General features: G+C 41.5%; 1 protein-coding gene across 4 annotated transcripts in view; it reads left to right on the top strand.

Annotated features, from left to right (window-relative positions):
* DENND5B (DENN domain containing 5B) overlaps nucleotides 1–19,391 on the top strand; it is a 117,344-nt gene that overhangs the window by 46,675 nt on the left and 51,278 nt on the right. For 2 of the 4 annotated variants that reach the window (XM_049822523.1, XM_049822521.1), the window contains exons 2-4: nucleotides 2,617–2,682; nucleotides 9,425–9,534; nucleotides 14,767–15,433. In XM_049822523.1, the coding sequence (XP_049678480.1) occupies nucleotides 2,617–2,682; nucleotides 9,425–9,534; nucleotides 14,767–15,433 (843 nt within the window). The remainder of the gene's footprint in view (nucleotides 1–2,616; nucleotides 2,683–9,424; nucleotides 9,535–14,766; nucleotides 15,434–19,391) is intronic. The other 2 variants (XM_049822524.1, XM_049822522.1) reach the window with 1 other exon arrangement.

Below are 19,391 nucleotides of genomic sequence, written 5' to 3'. Positions count from 1 at the left end.
TGCCATCAGTTGTTCTGGAAACTGAAAGATGGATTTTAAACCCTTCAGTTTCATATGGTTGTGTACATTGCTCCTTTGCTATGTAACTAACAACAAGGTTAGCAGGCAATTTAAGAATAATGATGTATGAAACTTAAATTTAAATGAACTTTTAATTATTGCTCAAATTGTTTTCTCTATTAGTAATTGAATGAATGCTCATTCATTCCATATCAAGTATTCAAAATGAACAGCAGATCTGAATATAAAAATGCAATAAAAAAGAAAATATGCCCCTTCCTGTATATAAACAGGATAGACCAAGGATTTCTGGGGGACGCTTTCTGTATACTGCCTAGCAGTGGATTGGGAGCCCATGCTTGGAAAGGCAGCGTGGCAGCAGAAACAGAATGAGTGAATTCCATACACCTTGATTTCTAGAGAAAATAAACCCTGCGGTGTAAGTAATTCCCTATATTTGTAAGTACAGGTCCAGTTTTATACCTGCTCCACTGTTTCCTGCTAATATGTTCCAGCCTTTGGGGACAGACTCCAAGGTAATAGTGTAGAAGCAATGTGCCTTGCGTACCTGTTTATTAAACTCCCCCCCACCCCACTGCAAAAAATCACCCAAACTGACATAATTTAAGTCATGACTTTTTGGATTTGTCAAGATTATGATGCAATTTTATGTGACAGGGATGGTGTAATTCATACTTGTTTGCTAGTGTAGTGGGATGTCTGTGTTTTTTTGGCAGCTGGGACCTGGGGCTATTTTAAGAAGCTGACAGTGTTGGTGCTGTATAATGTTACTCTGTAGGCAGATAGTTAAGTATTTTAATCAAGGTCAGAAGGAAAGGATGATGGCAAACTAAACTGCTCATGTTAGAGCCTTTTTCTCTTTATTTATACTTGTACAATAACTCTTTTAGGTGAACAAATGTCCTTTTTAAAAGGATTTTTTAAATACTGAGCATTTTCTAAGTGTAATTAGTTTGTGGCAATAGTTGTATTCCATTACATTGTGTTTGTATAAAGAATTAAGCTGTACTATAGTGTTCCTAGCTCTTTATTTATATCACTGTTGTCAATGATCTTCTGTCACTTGACTTCTCGTGCAGGAGTTTTTATATAACTTCTGTGACTGTTTAGCCATATGATTGATGATGATAAATGGTCAAAATACTGAAATGGGTAGTAAAACCAGAACCTGTACCAGTGCATCTGGCTATGCATCCCTTCATGAGTTGTTACATCTTTCCTTTTCGCTCTTCCTATTGCAGAGGTGGTGGCTAAGTCTGTGGAAGCTTAGTGCCAAATTCCCTTTGAATGATAATGTTGTAAAGGACTTTTGGAGAGAGCTGTGGGGGCAGCCTGGCAGAGAGTCTTGTAAAGGCAGTGTGGGTATGGGCCATTAGTGAGGGGAGGCTCCAGCTTTGGCAATTGTTTGTTTTGTTTCCTTGAATTTAAAGATTTATGCAACTTTTTAGTTCAAACAGCTCAAAGGTAGAATGAAATAGCTTAAGACGCCTGGAGTGGAAAAACATGCTGCACATTTGAATGTGGGTTATCTTCAGGTGCCTCCTAAAGAAATGAGAACGTTATCCTGAAATACAAATTCACATCTAAAAATCTTTATTGAAGGAACTCCTGTGCCCTCTGCCGAGGGCTGCCTTCCCAGAAAATATAGCCTTGGCAGAATTATCTGGGTCCTCTAACTGGTGCCTGGATTAACAGCTTAAGTAGGACGTCGGGGTGGAAATACTCTGAATTTACACCTAGAAACTGAATGACCAGAGAGGTCAATGGCATTGCAGATTTAATATACGCTCTAGGTTTATAAAAATAGATTTAACTTGAGGAGGATTGCATAACGCCTTTGCATAGCTTACAAATGGGACTTCTTTGGCAAAGGAATGCCATGGTGTCTGTGAAAACATTTTTGTTTTTCTGCAGGAGATGAGCAAACCAGTTGGAAGAAACCTCAGTCAGACATGCTAGCGGGAAGCTCTTCCATTAGAAGAGCCTACTGGGGTAGCTGTTACTGGAAGAGATTAAAATTGTTCATCCAAGTTCTAAACATAGCTTATTTATTCAAATTTGAGTCTAAAAACACCCTATTATGAGACAGAAATGATGAATAGAGCTATTAGGTAACTTCAGTAAGTCCTGAAAATGGCATTCAGTACACCACTGAAGGTATAACAACATAGCAAACAGTATTATACTAAAGAAAACTTCTTGGGTTTAGTTCAACACCAGTTAAAGAACTGCTGTTTTTTCCCCCTGAGTTTCACAAGCTCCAGAATGCCTCATTGTATGAACAAAGATGTCTTTCATAATAGGGAAGCTGTACAGCAGCATGCTGTTTGAAGTACTGAGAATTTAATCTCTTGTTACTAATTTTGACAAGTATTTCTACAATGTCTATCATTGCATTCAACACCTTTATAGTAATACAGTCGTGGCAGGTTTTATCATGTGGTTCTAACCTTTGCCAGTAGTGGGGGGAAGAGAGGTTACAAGGGGGAGTGTTTAATGTCTGCTTCACATGTTTTCCCTTCCCCAGTACATTTGTATATCTTTTCATTTTGTTCATACTTGCTTTTTTTTATCTCTGTTTGTTATGTTGTGTAGTCTTGTACAAATGGCTAGAAGCAGATCTCCATGGCAAGAGCTCAGATACTGCAGACAAAACCTCAGGTAAAGAGGGGCTAAGGACAAAACAAATCACCAGGCCCTCTGTCTCTCTCTCTTTATTTTCAGTCTTCCAACTCCCGTTAAATCAAATTAAGGGTCAGAGTTCAAAAACAAACCAAGACCCCTGGACTTTTTCATTCTTTTACTTAATTTAAATCAATATCTGGTAAATTTTGTGCTATTTCTTAAAGCTCTCTTGGCAGATGTGCTTCCCTTCTCCAATGGATGCCACTAGTGGTGTCAGGTATATTGGTGGATATACGATATGCTAGATCTTTGTGTGCTTGATAAAGACTGAACAATATCTTGCATGAGACCATATTAGAGGATACTTATCCAGAAATTCAACTAGGCTTAGTTATGTGGATTTGTGAACAAAGGGTACTGGAAGGTCCAGTTCCACCAATTTCTGCTACAGAGACCCAAAGGTTCCTGACACCTCAAGGAACCATGCTTTGCAGTCTAGATTTAAATAGCAATTTTAGTGAGGTCCACACAGACACCCCCCCACTCCCCACCCCCCCCCAACCCCCCCCCCCCCCCAAAGCCAAATCATTTAGATGTATCGGTAGGGTACACAACACACTACGGCTTCCTGCTTAAATATGATCCCTCAATTCCTTTACATATTAACATGCAAGAGGTAGGTTGGACCCTGCTCCCTCTTCCCCAGCCCCCAAAAAAAGCCACCACCATCCTACAGAAAACTCAGCTTTTAAAATTTTGGAATGAAAACTGTTTGGTCTGCCTTGTCCCAGTCTTCTCTCTCATAAAATTTTCCTTCTCCGCTGTAAGATTATGAGAATATGTGGTCAGAAATAATGAGTTCGAATTAATGTCCTTGAACTCCAACTAGCCTGCCACTGCCACCTTGGTGTCATGGTGAGGCACAGAAGAAAAGCAGCAGAGCACAGTTCCTGCACTACTTAAACTAACCGGTTCCTGGACCCAACAATTAACAGCTTAGTTGCTCCCCAGCCAAGCACTATTATTCCTGTCCCCACATTGTTTTCTCACTTGCATGTTGTATGTTACTTGCTTCTCATGCAGGGTCATCCAGTTATCCCATGCTTAACAAAGTTCAGTCTACAGGGAAACAACATAGCTGGATGTGTTGAACACTTTTAATTAGAAATAGATATCAAAGAGGTTGTCACTGCGCATAGTTGTGCTCCCAGTATGTTCCTCTAAAGGAATAAAAGGTATTTTTATTTCTGTGGTCAGAAGCATTCTTGTCTACGTTCCAGAGCTTGGAAGGAGTGACAGATAGCTCGCATTCTCTGGACCAGAGGGAGTGGGTACAGGATGCCTCTGCCTATTTGGTACATATTTTTCTATGCCTTTATAGCTGTGATAATTAATTAAAACAGATCTGCTTAAACCTTAAGATCGCTAAATTTTTTAAATATGATCACTTGTATGAAAGCCATCATTACTGACAACCTCACAAGTGTAGCTGCATTTCCCTAGTAATTATATCCTTCATCCAAAACACAGATCAGGCTTATTTTCTAATTTTGAGAAATCTTTTCATTTTGAAATGAAATTAGCACAGTTTTTCTTGGTCTAGCATCCATCACTTCACCATTTGCTTTTAATTTGAAACTAAATGTCCTTTTAAAAGTGGATGTCTTAAAGGGAAGTCACAAGTTGTTTAAAAGTATTGTTATGTATGATGTAGTATCCAACTGAAATGGAACTTGAGTCTGACATATTTTACACAATTTTGAAAAGTACATGAATGTTGTTGTTTTTTAAATATCCTGAAAGCAAAAGGATTCAATTTGAAACCAAATTTTTAATTTGCCTCTGAGAGACAGTTTACCCTATGAGATTTGCTGTTTGCATGAATGGGTACCACACATCAAATACGATGTTTCTGTCTGTATTAGTAGTACTGTTATCTGGCCATTAATATTTTAGAATATGGATTCAATTCGCATTTGATACTCGCTTCATTTTTAATGTGCCTTGCTAATCCTGTTTGGCAAGTTAGCAATCAAGGACTTAAAAGCACATAGTAGATTTAATGAACATTCACTGTTTGCCTAGAATAACAGCTAAATAAATTTTATTTGCCGTATGTGACTCAGCAGTTCAGAACTACCAAGGCTGAGAGCTGATATCAAGTACCCTTCGGTCCAGATCCCTTCCCTCACATTTGCCAAGAAGGTTTTGCTCCCTGTGGTTCTCTTCCAGCTGCTTGTCAGTGTGGAGCTGGCTGTCGCGGTCCACGTCTCTCACTTTGGTGAGAGTCGGGGTGTTTCCTGCTGGTTTGGCCAAATGATGACATTTCACCCTGACATGCAGGCTGCTTTCTGTCGCATCCTTGTACTGTTTGTTTCCTAAATTATGTATCTTCTCTAAAAGCTTGCTCTGCCTGGCTTCCTGGGAGGCAGCTTTGTATGGAGGGTGTGATGTTGTGTCCTCTTGAGCTAATGACAGATTGATTCGCTCCAGTGTGGCTTCTTGGCTCTTCTCTTTTGTCTCGTGATCACTGATTGAGAAAATTGTCTTTTCTCTGTGTGTGTTTTACCTTTAATTTATATCTTTTTAAAACCACCGGAGTAGTAAAATGCAAACCCTGCAGAGACCCTGCAAAGGTAAGTAATTTGTGCCATTTACTTTTCTGGATAAAATGAATCCAGATTGTCAGCCTACTAGGACATTGTTACTGCTGGTTTTGGAAAGCTGGATTTCTTAAAGCAATGCTTGTGCTTCATAAACAAAACTTTTTAGACACATCTGTGTCTAAACAACTGCATGAGTATTTGTGGCAGCATACAAATCATTGGTCATTTCCAAAAGCTGATTGAAACCCTCAGTTTTTCATTATTACAGTGGTTTATTGGCAAATACGCCTTGTTCTTCTCCAGTGGTTCCAGATGCTGCCAGAGTATTGGTCATCAAAATGGGGGGGGGGGGGGGGGGTGGTTTATAGGGAAAATGAGATGAAGGATATTCAATAACAAGACCAGCAAAAAACCAAGGCTTTCCCCACTCTTCTATGCCCAGTGATGTAATTTTTGGTCTAACTTGGAAATAAGTCAACTTTATCTGGGAGGTTAGTTAGTAATTGAGCCACCAAACTAGGAGAGCAGGATATTTTCCCATGGAGAAGCCTTGAAGGGCTGCTTCCCAAATCTCTCTGAGCAGTCTGACATGCTTCCAGAGTCTGCCAGTGCTGCTGTAAGGCCGGAGGACGGGTCAAAGGCAAGAGAGCACTTAGCACCATGCAGCAGCTGCCCTCTCTGCCCCACCACAAGCTTAGGCTGTGCTACCAGAACAGGTGGGTAAAGCTACCGGGTACGTAACCCTCCACCTCTGGGTGCACGTGGAAGTTATTTAGATGAAAGCTGGGCGGTTTGCTGTCCCATTCAATCTAAGCACACAGAGCCACATCCCCTGAGATGACACATCTTAGGTGTGCTGGAAGCGGGGCTGTCCTGAGCACAGCCAGCACACAGGGCAAAGCCTGCCCCAGTTTCTTTGGTGCCTCTAAGTGAGCACAGGTGTTAGAAACAGTAAATGATGTGATTAATGTGCGTTGCTACTGGAGTCCCATTTACAGTTGTGTGTTAATATCGGATGATTAATCAATTTAGTTGTTGACTGTCATCACTGGGAGCTATTTTTCAAGCAAAAGGTGTGTTTACAACACCTGTACGATGCAGAGTGGAAAACTGGCCCCCAAAGAACCTGTGAAGGGCTCAACTGGTGAACTGCAGAGGTGATGAGTGCCTCTGAACCACACAAGTTACCTAATTAGCATCCATCACGGTAACTGGTTTTTCTCATGAAAAAGGAAACCTTTAAAGAAATTTGGACTCCAGCAATCACTTGCTGTTAGCGGTGGAGAACTTCATTAAGTCATCCAGATGCTCTTCGAACTTTTAGTAGAAGCAACCAAACAAATTTAACATCAAATATCTGCCTTTCTGCTAATTCACAGTTGTAGGGTAAACTGTGTCAGATGTGAGAAAAATTGAAGATCTAATTAGGAAATAACCTCATGCATATTTATGCAAGCACATTAATTACAGTTTGATACTCAGAATTAAAAATGTTGCCAATTATGTTTAAGTGCATACCTAGAGAGAATTTTTTCTGGCTTTGCTGTTGGGAGTTTTATTTTGTGAAACTTTAGGAATCAGTAGATGACATTATATCTTTATCTCTAATGACTCTGCAAAGAACTTCTGGTCCAAAATAAGATGTTATTCTACTGCCATGTTCTGTAATAGAGTAATGGTCTCTGGTTTTATGTACTTCAGTCTGAGCTTTGTAACTGAGCATGGAGAGGTTCCTTCACTGAGCTTGTGCTCTGGACTGCCATAGCAGCTTGTGGCAAGTCTGGTCCAACTTGGCAGATGTGATGAGCCGATCAGCTAAACCCCAACACGTCTTTTAATTTGATCCAATTTAGCTGATGCCTTCAGTTTTCTTTATTTCTATGATGCATATGCTTTTGCTGGACTTCTGGTTTGCCTTGAGCAATTCCAGAGGCAGGCTGGATTCCCCTGCCCAAAGCTCCTCACATCTTACCATATCCACTTATTCCTGCCCCGGAAAATATGGCTGCAGCGTTGCATCATCTCGGACTTTTTCTCCTTCCAAGCACAAAATAACCTTATAGAAGCTTATTTGCTTTTCTCCCCCATGGTTACCCACCTAAATCAAGTGAGACAGACATAGTGTTAGAGAAAAAAATAATGATGTTGCAGGTGTCCAAATCCTGTGTTAAAAATAAGCCATGGAATAAAAATGCCTGTATCTTTAAAATCTCAGAGATGTCTTGGGAAGGAAAAGATTTTAAACCCTTTCTCTGAATGCATTTGAAAGCAAGTGCTGTTGGAAGAGCTGGTTAGCTCTCCTCCACCTGGCTCCCAAGCTCACTCGGTGCAGCGGCTCTTACAGCGGAGCGAGGTGCAGTCCCAGCACAGCTGAGTCGCGCATCTTGAGGAATTTCCACCTGCCTACATGTGTCCTTGTGGAGGGGAGCTCCGGCATAAGCTTCCACCTCCCTTTCCTGACCAAGCAGGCAGCTGGCATTGGTGTAAGAAAAGCCTGACCTTCGCCTCCTCTTCCTCCGCCTGCCGGTGTTGTGATGGCCCTGGCACTGCAGCCCCTGAGAGACAATGCAGGTTCTGCCCTCTGCGTTGAAGATGTGTTAAGGGTTTCATACAACAAATGGTTTTCAACCCTTCTAAAACTTTGCCTGGATAATTTTTACCTTGTGAACTGCCACTGTGTTTTTCTCTGTTATCTTGTGTTCCCTGCAATTATCTGCAGATTCTAAGCTCTGCCAGGCAAAGACTGAGAATCTCAGCTTTCAATTATCAGTTTGTAAAGAAATTGCCATGGATTAATTCACTCTGAGCCAAATGATTGTGTAGACTGTGCTTCGCAAGGAGTAAAGGGCATGTGCCAGATGGCTGTGGCCTCAGAAACTTTTGGATAGCTGCTGAACTGAATTTTGCAACATCACGCGAAGGCTGCTAGTTGCGCAAAGGCTGAGTTGTCATATGTAACTCAGCAAGCATCAATTGTACTCCTGCAGTCCATGATGCCTTCAGAGAGGGGTTAGTGAGGTTAGTGGCTTGTAGTTTAACTTTTCTGCAGGAACAGTGGATGGCCTTTAGAGCTTGCCAAAAGATTGAGTATTTCTTCATCCAAAATAACCTCTCATTAAAAGCGTTAATGGAATATTGGTTCTGTCTTTAAGTATAAAGAGAAATAATGGTAGGGGTTTTTTTAAAGAAAAGAAATCCAGTTCTATTTCAGTAATGTATTTTTAAAAGTATCTAGGTAACACCAAGAGGTCCCAAAGGAAGCCTTTGAGTGCAAAGTAAGGTTTGGTGAAGAATATTTCACATTGTGAACTTAAGGCTTTCATCCCATTTGGCTCTCTCAGGTGAGAAAGGAAATGAACAGGAAAGACTCACCTGTAGTCTTTAAAGCAAGAAGCCTGAAATTCTAACCTGATACCTGAGAAAAGTGTAGTAGATGGTAATATAATTAATAGATTTTAAGAACTTCTTATTTTGATTAATGTGTTGCATACTGCAGACTGCCTAGTGGTGAAAACTCCATTAACAATATCCCCGTGAAATACACTTTTTGTATGCTGATAACTGGATGCATTTCTGTTTGAAGTCTGATTGCAGTCTTGCTCTTTGCACTTGCTGGATTCTTTGTGTGGAAAAAGTCTGTCCTTGAAATTTGATGTAGAAAAAATAAATGTTTAATCTTCACACAGGACTTGTGGTATAAAAAAGATCTGTAATGAATCCTTGAATAATTTATAATAGCTGAGAGGTGCTCATACTTTTTATTGACCATAAGACAGTTTCTAACAAACTTGGGGGAAAGTGGTCTTTCAATGTCTAAGTAAAGCCATCTCTAGATATTCAAGCTGTAGAGGAGGGTGGAGAATTCACCTGATTGCAGGGTCTTTTTATAGAAAACTCCAGCAGTAATTTTTCTCTTAAAAATAAATTTTCATGCCATAAGTACTAAGCTGGAAGCTGTGTTGCAACTGTAGTAAGATTTTGTCAGAAGGAGGGTAAGATCAGACTGAATGTGCATCTTTTCTGTTTCTCTTTTAGAAGTAATACATCTCTTGGGAGTGAAAATGCCCCTCAGATTTCAGAAAAAAAAAAAAAAAGTGAAAGAAAGCTGCCCAGGCCAGGTCTCTCTGAAGCCTCACTGCTGTGACAAGTCATTATTTCTTCATTTGTTGCAGGAGAGAATTTCGACCAGAGTCCCTTAAGGAGAACCTTCAAGTCCAAAGTTTTGGCCCATTATCCTCAGAACATAGAGTGGAACCCCTTTGACCAGGATGCCGTCAACATGGTAGGTAGAGAAACTCTCTCCCCAAACTGTTTTCTGACAACTTCAACTCTCAAGTGGTTCCTGAATTGTTTAGAACTGGCCCTTGTGATGTGATGAACAAGGTTGCACCCACTAGGCATGCTGTTTGAAAAGCTGTAGAGGAAGAGGTACTGTGAAAACAGGCACAACAAAAGTAAAATGCTGCGTTTCCCTCATTAGTTCTAGTTAAGTCTACTGCGTGATTAAACAAGTCTAACCACCATCTCAGTGACTGGCTGAGAAGGGGTGTAGTCACCCAGGATACATATCCACAGGTGGGAAGGAGCCAGACCAAGGAATTTTTAAGATACTAATATCCATGTGAAATTTCTGAGTACAAAAAACCTTGATGCTACATATAGCAAGGGAAGGAGGAATCTTTACGCAGAAGCTGGAACTTACCTAAACTACAGCTTTTGTTGGGCAGTCACTTTTAATGGCACCTGTGCACCAATGCATCTTCTGTACATCTCTTTCCTCTCAGCTAAATTTGATGTGAGTGTCTGTGTGGCTCAGTCCCATGAATAGGGGAGGGAGGAGAAAACAGTTTCTGGGGTGGGGGCAGTGACAACTGAAAGACCGATGATCCACTGGAAATTTTCCCAAAGAGTTGATATTCAAAGGATGTTTCCAAAATCACCAAAGCACTTGTTAAGAACATATCCTGACAAAGGCAACAGATTACTGGTATTTGAGCTTCCCATTGCAGAAAATGCTATTCGTTTTATAACTTAAAAGTAACCAGTTGTTGTAATAATAATAATAACATTAAACAATATTACTGCTTCCAGCTGTTTCCAAAAATGTGTATTTGGTCTAACTCAAAATTGGAAAATTAGGGAACCCTTTCCCCCCAGTCTAGTTGAGATGTGCTTCTCATTTGAGGAGGGTAAGACAACATACTATCTACTTCAAAACAGAACGAACCTCATTGTACGGTGCAGGTATGAAGTCAAGAGAATCTCCCCGCCCAGGAGATGGAGGGATAGGGAACACATAAAACCCACAATAAAATGGCTTTTGCAAACGCAAAAATGCATTTGGAACTTCTCTGCAATTGTGAAGATGTAGAAATCTGAAGTTCATCTCAATTTCAGCTGAATTTTATTTTTTTAGCTCTGTGCCAAATATTTAACGTGAAAACACGAGAGCTGGAAGTAGCAGTGGCACAAAGAGCTGGTACTGTGGTACTGCACATGCATAGAAAGGCAGAGATGAGCCTGATCGCTCCTTCTGCCTGCTGGCAGCTGGGGATTTCTATCCTCTCCTTCCAAATGTGCACTGATGGAGATGGTGCGGTATTTGGGCAGGTCTCCACATCCCTTTGCTAATACAGAAGGCATGAAGGACTCAGAATGATGCTTTGTCAGCACAGTTAAGATGGTAATAACTACCAAGGCCACTTACGCCTTTTAGTTCTGCCTTTGAATTGGAGGTGTTCAGAGGAGAAGGGATGGGGGATGTGCAGCAGGAATATGGCAGCAAAAGGTAATGGCTGGAATTGCTGCATTATTTGTCTCTCACATTACAGTTGAAAATGTCTAGTATTCATGAAGTGTGATCATATCATTGGACAAAAATGGAATACTAAAACCAGCAAGAGACCTATTAAAATAAAATAATCGAACTGAGCTGCATTCAGCTGAAATCAAATAGCTGAAGAACACATCTGTCATTTGCAATGTGTCTTGGAGGGAAAAAAAAGCATTTACTAACAGCAGCAGTATTTAATAGTCTTTTAAATCATCTTTTGGAAAACTTCTTTATTGTTTTGATCTGAAACATTACTTAAAGTAATATCCACCTCCACAGAATCCCTTGAGGCCATTATTGGCCTTTCTGATCTTGCCTTGCTGTATTAGTTCTGCCTATGTGTTTGCTTTATGTGAGCTTCCAGAAGCGACTTTCCTCAGAGAAGAAAATGCATAAATCCTTGAAGGTTAACTTGTGAGAACTCTGGCTTTGCTGGATGCCTAAGGAATTTCAATTGCCTTCTGAAACCATCCTATCGCTTTAAAAATAACCCCCTGAAGTCCCAAGCAATCACTCTGCCTACAAGTCATGTTTTCTCTCCCTTTCAAAGTATATATCAAAATACAGGGTTCTCTTTAATAGGGAAGTATTTCTTTCCCCCCCACTGCTTTTTGTGATTATCCCTGCCTAACGTCACATACTATCTTCTGTGGCCATTCTGCAAGTAATGTGTTGTGCCAAACTGGAGTTCTCAGTAGAGAGGAAAATGAAATTTTTGGGAAAGAAACCTCCTATTTTAGCCCTCTGGTTCGTCAAGGTATATAAATCTTTGCCTGTATTTCTGAAGGTCAAGGAAGCATTGTCCGTTTAACATCTCATGTACTAAAATAAAAGCATTAAAGGTTCCCCAGTGTAATTTGAAGGACCAGGCTTTAGGCTTTAATACAAACAAAAGCATCTTCCTCTCCATCCCCTCACCCACAGTGCAATTTGGGTATGGAGCTTCCTGCTGCAGCATGCTGTGAACATGAAAAATATGCAAGGGCTTAAAAAGTGAAATAGAGGATCTAAGGCAGAAGAGGTGAACCAATGCTAATGGGCAGTGGTCCAGAGGGGACTTTTGGTTCAGAAATATCTGCAACTGATGACGGCTGGGAGGAAGGAGGGAGGGATTACAATGAATGTGTGTGTGTGTGTGTGTGTGTGTATCTGTGTCCTGCCTCCGTGTTTAGGAAAAGGGTGTCTCCTGCCCATCACTTCTAGAGATGGGGTATGGATTAGTTCGTATCTTTTTGTCTGTGTTTGTGCAACTTCCCTTTGTTTTTCCAAACCATGTTGATTATAAGCCTTATTGCAAGTATGATTTAATTCCATATTTTTCTGCTGAGGGATATGTTTAAATATAAATAGTAAAGTGCTCTGAAAACCAAAATCCTGTCCTTTGATCAGTAATCTTGGAAGTTGTCTGTGTTTGTACAAAGATGCAATAAAGGTGACTGACTGCCTTCTTGCCATTAGTCAGCCAGCTTCACCAGCAGGCAAAGCTTTCAACCCCCTTAGCACGTCCCAAGCCGCTCTTCCCCAACACTCTCCTGTGGCACATGTGACAAACACAGACAAGATGGGAAGTGATTGATGTCTAAGGCACTAAGATGAAAGTTTTCATGCATTAACTGCAAATTTGAAGCTTTCTGTATTGCTGGAAAATGAGCACAGGCCCTTCCTTTTGATCTTAGCTTCTTAAGTGACTCTTGGTCATTCTTCCCTGCCTCAGTGCTTTCCCATCTTCTTTCTTTCTCTGCCTTTTTCTGTGTCCTCTTGTAGGTGTGACAACAGTGGCAGTCTCTGTGCCAGGGTTTGCAGCCAGGGTCTTAAAATGTCAATATTCTGCATATGCTGGGCCGTGGCTGAGGCTTAATAGATGAGTGTCCCTTTGTGTGTGTATACTCTGTACATAAAGAACGAGGGAATAATAATTAAGACTTGGAGGCAATTTATTTAAAAGAGCCTTCTGAAACTGTCTTAGCCAGTCTGAATTTCCCTGATGCTTATCTGTTCTTGATTGTACCAGTACATATAATTTGCTTATCCAGATATTCTTCTGTAAAGTGAGGAAAATATAGTCTTTGATAATGTTGAGATTAAAACCTATTATTTTGGCCTGATTGGATTTGATAAAGCTATAGCTGCTATTCAATGCCCACATTCTAGAAATAAATTTTTATTAAGCAAGCCTGCCAAAAAATGAGGATAAGAGGTATTGTGCAGAATAAATTTAAATAAAGTGTGAAACAAGGATTTTTTTTTACTACTACTTTATTGGAGAAGCCATAACCATGGCACTGCTGTTAATGCCTCGATAAAAACTATAAACCTTTTGAATGGAAATGTGGCTGCTGTTCAAAAATGGTTCAAGCTGCAGTTTCATGGTTGATGTCAGCAAAGCCCATCAATTGAATTAAATTCTAAATTCTTCTACCAACTCTGGGCTACTTATTTCCCTGTACATTACCTTTTAGAGCAATATAGAAGAGCTGCCCTAGGTAACCTGGGGGCTTGCTAGCATGTTGTGAAGTGAGTCTGGACCACTTGTCTAAATCCCAGCTGGGCTTGTAGCAGCTTTATCAGGCTGTGGAATGGTCTCCTGCAAGGTGCACTGGTGAAGTTCAGGGTAGGATGTGCCTGAAAATATACAATTATTTCTCTTGACCTCTTCCACAATCACAAGAATTTACTCCTGGTCAAGGCAAGACATTAGGGATCCACTCAGTCATGTGCAGGCTCACATCCCTTAGGAAAGTTGGCTTCTTTGGAAGTTGCCTTTTGGAACAGGAGGAGCACTTTGAAGGCTCTCCCTCTCTTCTTTCCTTTTATTTCTTCAGATGGAAGGAAGGTACAATGGAAGCTTTAGTTCTTCGTTTATAAACATACTGATTTAGCTAGAACATAAGGAGTTTCATGCTGATGCTCATTCAAAACAAGTTTTGCTGGATGTTTGTTATTTTGTATTAGATGGCTGATAGAATTCCTGAGGAATGCCTGGAAAAATGCCTCGAGTTATCACTAGGGCTGTGTTTCAGAGAAACACCCAGTGTAGTAGAATCACTGCAAAAGATTTTGCTGACTGTTAAATAAAAAACAAGGCTTTCATAGATTTTGAGTGTTTCCCTCCGCGCCCCAAACCGCCCCCCCCCCCCCCATTTCTTCCAATCTAAGCTATTTTTGTAACATTTAAGGAAGAAAGTGAATGTAATAGTTGTCAGTCAATTGTTTTGTTTTTTCTGTTAAGAAAATTAGGGAAGATCAAAGAATTTAAAGAAGTCTGTGTAACTGGAATTCAGTGGTATAAGATACTTCTTTGGCTCTGATTTGAGAGTACTGTGGGCACAATATATGCGAATGAGAACAAAACTGGGTGGTTTTATGTGATGCTTAAGTAAATGAGACAGAGACTATTCAGTAGTGAAAATAATTTCACAAAGTAATGAAAATGAGTCGTAACCACTTAATAGATAGGTCATTTTGGAGGGTGTTTTCATTTCTTCAGTCATGTCTACCTCTTTTCTTAAGTAGCATCAGTTTTAGGCTGTTTGTTCTTGGGCTACTTTTCGGGGGGATTGTCTTTAAAGATAAATGGCTCATTATGATGTGGTGGATAAAAAGAATGTGCCTGTAAAGCAAAAGTAACAAAATAAAATTGTAGCATAGATAACTAAATCTATTTGTTTTCTCTTTTCTTAGCTGTGTATGCCCAAAGGGCTGTCTTTCAGGACGCAGGCAGATAACAGAGATCCACAGCTCCATTCATTCATCATCACCAGAGAAGATGGCTCTCGTACGTATGGGTTTGTGCTCACGTTCTACGAGGAGGTCACGAGCAAGCAGATCTGCACAGCTATGCAAACGCTCTACCAGATGCATAATGCAGAGCAATACAGCAGCGTCTGCGCCTCCTCCTCGTGCAGCATGGACTCCCTGGCCAGCAGCATCGACGAGGGTGACGCCACGTCCCTTGCCAAGCTCCAGCGGTACAACTCCTACGACATCAGCAGAGACACGCTCTACGTCTCCAAATGCATATGCCTCATCACCCCTCTGCCCTTCATGCAAGCCTGCAAGAAGTTCCTGGTCCAGCTCTATAAGGCGGTGACCTCCCAGCAGCCACCACCTCTGCCCCTGGAGAGCTACATCCACAACATCCTCTATGAGGTGCCCCTGCCGCCCCCCGGGAGGTCGCTGAAGTTTTACGGGGTTTACGAGCCCATCATTTGCCAGAGACCTGGGCCCAACGAGCTGCCGCTGTCTGACTACCCGCTGCGGGAGGTCTTCGAGCTGCTGGGCCTGGAGAACCTAGTCCAGGTTTTCACCTGCGTTCTTCTGGAGATGCAGATCCTTCTGTACTCACAAGGTGGGCACTTGTCCGGTGGCGCACGTTGGGTCTGTTCTCAGCGGGCAGTTCCTGGGCAGCTGCAGCCACAGGAGCTAATACAAAGCTGATGATTTTCAGCGGATTTGTTAAATGTGAGAATGTAATGAAAAAATGTGAGAGAAATGAGTCTGTCCTAATGAAAGCACTAAATAATTGTTTCCTTCAGGCAGTCTAGGTGCCGCTTGTTTAATTATGCATTATATTTATCACTTGTGACAGCTAGCAATAGAATTCACTTAATTATTATCCTTACATTGCCCTTGATCATGCTGCAAGACAGCATGAAACTAATCCTATCTTCTGCAGAAATACCAGCAGAAAGTAATACATCTTGCAGAAGACACTCTTGCTACTTTGTTTCTAAAATTTCAGCAGCATATTGAAGTTTGCTGAGATTTCTCTCCCCCTTCCCCCCCCCCCCCGTTCTGGTTAAAGTGCTGAGAGTTTTTTAGCACTTAGAGGCTGAAGTTTTAATGCTGGGTTGGAACTGAGTGGAGTTACAGGGCATCCCTTTGTAGTCTTACTTGAGATATTTGGGAACTTTTCTGGCAAGGATGCTGGTACTTCTTTTTGAGACACTTAGGATTGCAATTGGCAAAGGCTAGCTACATTGGCAGAAGCTGCTTGCGCAGAGCCTGTGCATGTTGAAGTATGCCAGCAAGCTTTTGAAAATCTGGTGTGTACCTTTTCTCTTCTGGTTGTGTCTTTCTGCAATAGTGCAATAATCTGCTACAAGTTTTGGGAATCTTGACTTAGCGCTGGGTGTGCTCTGAGGTTTTACACCCCTGTTACTCTTTCCTGTATGGTGTTGGTTGGGTGAGTCTGGCCATGGTGATACTTTTTTACCTAAAGTTATGGGTTGCAACTGTTGGGATGCACCAGAGTGCTTGAACAACTTGAGTTCAAGTTCCTGCTGGCTTTAAAGGGGTTGTCCAGACCTTTTGGAGGTTCCTCAAAGGCTCACTGGATGCCTGTCCATATTATCTGGGTTCCCAAGTGGTCTCTGTGATGCTGATGCTAAATTAGGAAAATGTGCATCAGGGAAAAAGTTTGGGGGGGTTGTTTCATCAGACTAGAATGAACAACATGAAGCCAGGAGGTATGTGTACCTTTTAACAAAAAGAAGAAAAGATGCTGAATACCTAGACTTCTCAAGAGATGTGGTTCAAGCAACAGACAGCTGGAAATGGAGAGGAGAGAGAGGATGGGAAGTAGTCTAAAATGAGTACGGGTAATGAACTTTCAGGCTCCAAAAGTGAATGCTTGGGTTTGTTATATAAAAGAAAAAGGTCAGTAAGTGTGTAATAGTAATACTAACGACTAAATGACTGAGAATGGGCAAAAATGTTCAGGGAGGTGGAAGAAGGGTAGTTCTTCTGCAAATGCCTGAATTCAAAGAATTGCTAGTTCTTTGCAGAGCACTTCTCCATATGGACTCCAGGGGTTTGCTTTCAAGAACTGAAAATGAAGGGCTTTATCTGCTCTCAGTTTGAAGTGTGAGCAGAAATCCTGCTGTTAGTTTTGATTAGGCTGCTTTTCCCCTCCCTTCTGCTTCTGTGTGTGTGTGCTTACTCCTTTCTTCCTCAGTTTGAATCATGCTGCCTTTGCCACTTGACACTGGGGTTTGACATTAAGCAGCAACACCACTGCAATGCCTCCCCATCCCTGCTTGTCATTCCAACCCTCGTCCCTGCTTATGGACTGACTGAAAACTGAGATTTTTTTTTCTTTTTTCTTTTTTTTTACTGTACAGTAGTAGCGTTAGGAAAAATCTGCTTCTCAGGTTACATCTTAGTAATATATTGTGCAGATGGATAGCAACCTGCATATGCATTACTTTTGTAATAGTCTTTGAGACAGATACAAAATATCCACTAAATAATTTTGACTCGATTTTCAGTGCCACCAGAAGTTAGATGAATAAGTGTTTTTCTTCCAATTAATGGCTATAATTTAAGGGTTTGCACTGTGGGGGGTTTTTTAAAGAAAAATGAGATAGTAAGAATTAATCCTCTCTACCCTCTAAAATTCAGATATCCCCCCCCCCCCGCCACTCTTCCCCTATTATTGGTGACTCTAGGGACGTCCTTGACGTGACCGTTACTTCCCTATCTAATATAGACACAACTTGATGGTGCATGGGGAAAAGCATAGAATTGTATTAGGGAAATACTGTGATTATGTAAATAGCATCGTAATGCTGGTTCCCAGAGGTGAGCAATGTGGAGTGGAGGTCAAGTGCAAAGCCTCACTTTTGGCATATCCTGATAGCTGGGTGCTTGGCTAATCGTGCACTGCGGCTTCTTTTAAATGTCAATCTTGCAATTCCTGAAAGAGGAAGACAAAGCAGCTCTTCTCCTATTTGAGATATAACTAGGCTAGATACCACTGAAGTCTCCTCTCTAAGCTTTGAGATCCATCAGGGGGAAACACTTTCTTAAATCCCAAGTTCTTTCAAGGCAAAAGATGAAAAGAAGTTTTTGGCTTATGTATCTGTTGTTCCAAAGTAACAAATGAAAGAGTGATTTTGCAAATTTGTCCTTCCTTCCCCGTCTGCTTTAAAGAGGGTGGACTCGCTGGACTGTGTTTCCAGTGGCCTGGCCTTGCTGCAACTTTCCCAAATTCAGTGAGAGATTAGCAGAAGATGGTCTTGCATCCACAGGGTGCAATTTCAAGCAAGACAGAATTATGAACCCAAAGTCAGAATTCACTGAAATGCTACCATACTCAAGAAATCAGAGCACTAGACCAAAACCTACTTCAGTTCACCAAACTATTTCAGTGAGAGTGCTGCTAATAACACGTGGGAAATGTAAGCTGACTTTTTTTGTGGTTCTCCTAGCCTCGTGGGAAGGAAGCTTTTAATTCAAGTTTGCCAAAATAATTGTTCCTCTTTTTAAAGAATAAAGACTTCTTTTGGAAAGTTGAGTGAAAAATACAAATTGTTGCACAACCCTGAACATACAATGAGCCTGCTGGCCATCTGCAGAGAACCTGAAACTTCTCACTAAACATCTGTCCACTAAAGGCAGCTTACTTTTCACGGCCAAGAAAGAGCAGGAGGGATATGAAGACTGCAAACACTGGGAACAACTGGCCGAACAGCTTTAGTTTTAAACTTTATAGGCAAGCGTGGGCAGTGGGCTGCCTGGTGAAAAGATTGTGGTCAGGTGGAGTTGCACCTAGCTGGTGGAAACAGCAGCGAAGGGCTGGCAGGGAGGTTGCACAGAGACTGTGCTGGCTTTTCTGGAGTGGTTTTCCTCTAGTGAGCTAGTAGTTGATGATGAAAATGTTTATTTTTAACCCTGTAGCTGAGGCATAATGTTTCCAGCAGCCTGAACAAAGGCATCCAACTAAATGAAGAGGTGAGGGTGTCGGGTGACTTTACGCAGCTTGCCCCGGACATGTTCCCAGCACGACACAAGAGTGTCTGGCTCAGCTCTGCGGTGGAGATGGGACCAATTGGTAGCCGTTTGTACCATGGCTGCTACTGTAAACTTTGGGTATCTAGTTGCTCTGCTCATGGTGTTTTACGGGTGAGTGGTATCCCATCACTTTCGGAGAGTGAAGGGATTGCAGTGGACTGTAACTTCACTTTGCAGCTGTGGTGGTCAAGCACAGTGGTGGAGAGACTGACGTAGAAGAATGATGAGCTCATTTTTTGAGCTCACTTTTTAAGCTTTTTTGTTTCCAAATGTTTTGGACTGCAGGCAACTACCTTGATCCTCAATTTGCCTCAAGTTTATGGTTTAAACTTTGAAGCAGCCGGGTGCTAAGGAGCTATTATCGTGGCTTTACAAACCAGAGTTTGGGAACCACTGGTGTGGATAATTATGTCCTTCTGGTGCAAAAGCATTTCAGTCTGAAGCTGTGAAACGTCTGTGGAGTTTGGGAGCAGCAAACGGTGCCGTGGCAGTGTTAGGGTAAAATGCGGAAC

Source organism: Accipiter gentilis, chromosome 18, assembly GCF_929443795.1.
Source record: "Accipiter gentilis chromosome 18, bAccGen1.1, whole genome shotgun sequence".
Taxonomy (NCBI): Eukaryota; Metazoa; Chordata; class Aves; order Accipitriformes; family Accipitridae; genus Astur; species Astur gentilis.
This window is presented reverse-complemented; position numbering and strand designations above follow the sequence as displayed.